The sequence below is a fragment of the Salvelinus sp. IW2-2015 genome, unplaced genomic scaffold (genome assembly GCF_002910315.2).
Source record: "Salvelinus sp. IW2-2015 unplaced genomic scaffold, ASM291031v2 Un_scaffold1383, whole genome shotgun sequence".
NCBI classification, from domain to species: domain Eukaryota; kingdom Metazoa; phylum Chordata; class Actinopteri; order Salmoniformes; family Salmonidae; genus Salvelinus; species Salvelinus sp. IW2-2015.
Window position 1 is genome coordinate 227,690 of NW_019942873.1, and position 5,468 is coordinate 233,157.

The 5,468-nt window shown below is 43.0% G+C and overlaps 1 protein-coding gene across 1 annotated transcript; it reads right to left on the minus strand.

Moving 5' to 3' along the window:
- Positions 1-713: 713 nt before the first annotated feature.
- On the minus strand, positions 714-5,055 carry LOC112070653 (chromobox protein homolog 2-like). Its single transcript, XM_070439063.1, is given in 5 exon segments — positions 714-2,496; positions 2,594-2,663; positions 3,432-3,497; positions 4,787-4,830; positions 4,918-5,055. Coding segments are annotated over 5 exon segments (1,686 nt in total). The 5' UTR covers positions 4,990-5,055; the 3' UTR covers positions 714-1,062.
- Between the last annotated feature and the right edge of the window lie 413 nt (positions 5,056-5,468).

Below are 5,468 nucleotides of genomic sequence, written 5' to 3' on the forward strand. Positions count from 1 at the left end.
TCAGCGCTCATAAAGGCACAAAGAGGCCCCTCACAGGTACTATGGCTGGGTTAGGGGAGGAGTCACTGCAGGTGTGCTGTCCATCATCATCCTGCCATATCTATACCGGCAATTATTCACTGGGCTCATCCATAATAATCACCAGTTTTGACAGGAGTACACCCACCAGTGAATGTCCTAGTGGGGTTGTGGGAGCACAGACCTGAAGGGAGAGGATTAACCTCGGCCAGTAACCGGTCTTATCTGAGCACTAAGGGAGAACAGAGATAGTGTATCTTCTTCCCTCGTACTCCTGCCTGGGTGGAATACTTCACTGATAGACTGACTGCACTGAGGAATTAAACTTATTTTCGACTGATGAGAACTTGGTCCTCAACGCAACACCAGGTTTGCCTTGCAAACTTCTTTGTTAATGTTATAGCTTCAAGAGCTCTTCCAGTAATTACAACATTTTCAAATCGAAAAATGTTGCCTAAGGAAATGTTGCTATTGTTTGTCCTTTCATTGGAATTTTACACTTCATATAAGACTACAGTGCTTTACACTAATGTGAATTGGCAAATTGAGTGTAATGGTCACAACATCTTATACTCGAGGGAGAAGAGAAAAAAAACAGTACTTCCAAGCTTGCCGTTCCAGAAGAACTTCGCAAGAATATTGAATACAAAATGAGAGCTGGATTAAACTAGAGGTAGCTACATTATAATGACATCCTTAAGAGTTGCATTACTACTTTGTAATCAAACAAGCTACCAATCTAGTTTACACCTGGCCCTGAATAGTTCCCTTAAGACAAAGCTTTCCTCCAGTTGATTAGCTTGTTTTGTTGCATGTGTACAATATATCAYAAGTACATTMTRTTACTYACAGAGCAAAGCAAAAGAGTYWGTCTGCAGATTTCAGATTAAWACATTGTAGAGAAGGGGAAACTTCGCATCARTGCAGTAAACCTATGTGCATTAACACTGCTCTAACTTATCTACTTCATTCAATACCCCACTTAAGGCCTCTGCTGTCTACTTTGCAGCCCCTTTGCTAGGCAGCTCAATTACCGGTGTTCAGTCAATAATTATGTATGTTGAAGAAGCCCACACTGGTTGGGGACTCCTTGACTGTGACAGTGACAAGGTTGGCAGTGACGTCAGTAACAAACACATGCTCGATCAGGCTGTGAGTGGGCTTCCAGTCCTGGCCGGTCTGGACTGAGATGGACAAGRCCTGACTGTTACTTGGYTAGGGYGAATCKTGGTCAGAGTCTGAGGTGCTCTCCTCACCYGTGCTCATCTCACTCAGGAGGACCTTGGCCTGCTTGCCACTGTCTTTGGAGGCAGATCTCTCCCGCTTGCCCAGGATGTCTCTGGCCTCTGCGGAGGGGTTCTGGACAATGCTCTTCTCAACCCTCCCTTGGGCCCTTGTTGTAGTCAGCCTCTCAGGCCTCTCTGCCGTGACACCCACTTCACTGGTCTCCTCAGCTTTGACCTTATCAACTCCAGGATGGTTCTTTCTGGGCTGTTGTCCACCAGGCGTGACAGGACTCTGTASAGGATTTTTCTCTTGACCATACTGACCAACTGTGTCTTTCCGTGCTGGGTTGGCGGTGCTTCGCAGGTTGGACACTGGCACGGTGCCATTGCCTGGAGTACCGTTGCCCGGTGTTGATTTGTTCACACTCTGCAGGTTTAGTGCCTGAAGGCTTGCAGCTTGGTTGGCAGGGCCTTTAGGAGTGGACAAGGGGGCAGSWMMMTTYTTYMMMYSRWSCTGCWSRYGTGMTMMRRSKSSYGSYMCWMSTMMRTTCTMCRSKRRGTMGMYYSKKKSCWGRMGRMGKWYAYKWSCTRSRMGSMMGRRYRRYRTGSTMGWMYYMWMMMWGMWYTMKWYKWWKWWCYKRYCTYCTKCWSSAGATTTGCTTGCAGTCGTTTTTAAGTRCAAACCTGCTCCACTGTRCACWTCAGAGACCGACAGTTTGAAGTCAGAAGCMTGACTCTTGCTCTGGTTGGATCTCTGGTTGAAAGAGAGAGAAGCTGAGGTATTTGACCGGCCTGCAGTGTTCATGGAGTTTTTAGTAGTCCCACCCTGGGCCAGGGAACATCTGCCCTGGACACTCAGAGGGCCTCTGCTGTTCAACCCCATGAAGGTGAAGCTGGCTGGGTGAAAGGGTTTCTTGATTCCACCTCGGAGGTCTGCAGGGGAGTCTTTGGCAACTGTCTTTATGATCTTGCGCTGGCCCTTGTTCTGTTGAATGGCCTTCATTTCTGCAGGCAGTGCTTTCCTGCCTCGCTTCTTCCTCGGGGGCTCCGGCTTGGCCACAACAATCTGTGCTTTCTTCTGAGGGACAGGGTGGAGCTCCCGTGTTCTGGGACCTGGCTTTGCCTTTCTATCGTTGTTATCATCGTCGTCATCATCCGATGAGGAGGAAGAGGAAGAAGATGACGATGATGAGCCAGACGAAGATGACGATGACGAAGAGCTGCTTGACTTTGACACTTCAGGCACAGTTTCCTGAAATGACGAAGAGAGAAGTCATATTACATTATATTTATGACATTTTGGTAGAAAATGCTTTTCAATATTTGTAAAGGTCTTGAGGAAAGCATACCACAACTTTTCGAGGTCTCCCCCTCGGCCTTTTCCCTCTCTTGCTGATCAGAATTTCCTTTTCTTGTTCACTGTAAAAACAAAATATAGGAAACAGTCTTCAGCAGTAGTTATGGTAGAAGTAGAGCAGGAGTCAAGGATACAGAGTGAGCGCTGTTGAGTGTTTTGGAAACCATCTGAGGAGAGGGTATTCTATCACTAAACATATACACTGTGATCCAAGACTTGTAGCCTTCTTCTTGACAGAGACATATAGACTGTGTTCTTGGCGAGACAGAATTTTTACAAGTAACATCTCGTGAAGTATTGTCTGGTCTTGCAACACCCAATGCTTGGCAAAAACAAATCAGAGGTTGCAATAAAAATCCCCAGATGCTCATCTGAAAACATTAGATACGAATTTTTGGAAATTCGGTTCCTGTTTTTGTTCCACCCCCTCATTTCCTGCTGTATATGCGTTTAAATCATTGTTATCCTTCTACAAATGTATGTTTGCAAAGGAAAGTATACATTTGAAATGAAATATTTTCCCTGCTTCAGTTTTAAGATTAACTGGCACTTATGACTCCTTTTATTTTACAAATGCATCATTTTATCCCTTACCAATACAAAATAATGTATTTTTATATCAAATATATATTGAACAGAACGACCATCAAATAAAACTTGAAGGGTTGGAAAAACCTAAACTCATATCGATGTGTTTACAGCCTGAAAACGCAGATTGTATGCCTATCTGTGGGCTCCACATTGGCTTGAATGCTGGAGCATTTCAGAGGGCATTGTTTGGATATAGTGGATAGCTCACTCAGTGAGGTCCTGGGCAAATAGAAACTCACCTCTTGTTAAATGCAGCCAATAATCTTGGGTCAAGGATGTTCGCTTGGGGCTCCCAGCTATTGTGCCTGAGGCACAAGGAAAATATGTCCATCAAAATACTAAAATCACTTAAAATGTCTACATTGCAGTACTTCTTGGTAAAAGTTGATGATAAAAGTTAGTCAATGCACTGATTGGACCATAGTGTACCACTAATTAAATTTAGGCCTAGTGTAACCTAACCTAGTGACTAGAGACCTAGTATAACCTATACCCTAGTGACTGTGTAGAGATAAGAGGCCTAGTGTAACCTAACATAGTGATTAGAAGAAGGAGGCCTATGCAAAGAGCTGTGAGTGGGAGGCTTAATAACCACATAGCAAAGGGGGAAGATAAGGAGAGAAGTTTATTTAAAGCCAAGTGTGTAGGATCTGCCGCCTTCACAGGAATCAGTGAATCTCAAGAGGGCCAATACTGAGTTAATGTAGAAAGAGATCGCGAATTGGCAAGCACATTATAATTTCCACCAGCCACTCTTACCTGTTTATATCACAAGTAAATAACTTGACCAAGTCGATTGGCGCTGGCAGAATCAGACAGCTATGTGAGGATTTGGGTTAAGAACGGGGTGTGAGTGACAGGCAGAATGCCCATTGATGATGGGATTAATAGCAACAATGAAACAGAAGGGACAAGGGAAAGGGCAACTGTGACAAGGACGCGCTGGCAGCTGGAGCGCTCGAAAGGGGGGAAAGACTGATTTACGAAAATTCTATGTATACTACCGAGTCACGTTAGGCAATAAATAAACTATATCACATTATCATATACATTTTAACAACCATCACAAAAATTAGGCAAGTGTACCAACTGGACGCTGTAGTTTGTGGGATGTGTGTGAGACTCGGCATACGTTTCCCAACCCAAACTTCTACCAACTCCTGCTTGTAATTTATTTATCAATAAAGCATATAATATAAAGRTAGATTGATAAACCATTAGCTAGAGCTCCAGTAAGCGAGTGATCAAATATGAGTTTATATAGCCTAGTTTGTGTGGCCTAATTACTGAGAAAATGTCAAATAGATATTGAATACGAGAAACCAAAACCCTAAACGATGTGTTTGTTTTGCATAACTAACTAGGTTAATTTCCAAACCTTAAAACCAACAATAATAATAATAATAATAATAATAGTAGTAGTAGGAGGCAAGCGTAAAACCATAATTTCTCGTTTTCACGTGCAGCATGTTTTCGAGCGAATTTAGGGAATGTATGAATCCTTTTACTACAACAGTGAAGCAAAAAGCGACACGTTGTTGTTGTTTTCATTGTTTGATGCTGCACTCGCAGCTGCAGCACCACTTGTACTTACTTGGATGACCATCCCCTCCACTTTACAAGAAACTCTAACTTCCCCTGCGAAAATAGAGAAGGGAAATGTTACCAAACTGTGGGCAGAAAATATTTTGGGATATGAGAAAATTATATTTTACAACATCTAACCTTTCTTAGTCGTTTGTTCAGAATGCATTCAGCGTCGAAAACCTGTTCTCCTACGGCGCTCAATTCCTCCATGTTCGCTGTTGCCTACTCTAGTATTTTATGAAAAGAATGGAAAAGAGGGCGGAAAGAAAACGCATTCTCGAAGCTTGTCCCTTGGCAGATACCGTCCCTGTTAACGTCACACCTCGACGTGTGACCAATCAAATCGTTTTCACATATTGTGGTCAAAAATGTTCTATTATATTGCCAAGATAATCGAGTGACCGCTCAAGCAATGGAACTACATGTCCTCAAAGATGGAAGGCGGGAGGGAGGAGGCCAGATCAGGTGAGAACATTCTAGCCAATGAAAGGGCAGATACGTGTCTGAACAACAATATAAAGTCGTTTTTTTGTTTTTTGTTTCCGAAATGCGACGTGCGTCCACATATATCAGCGAATTCCTAACAACATAACCATTATGAAACTTATAACAGATCAAATAAGCCTCATGTAACAAATTAGCAATTACATTTTTTGTTGACCAAATTGGACACTCTCTCATTGACCATG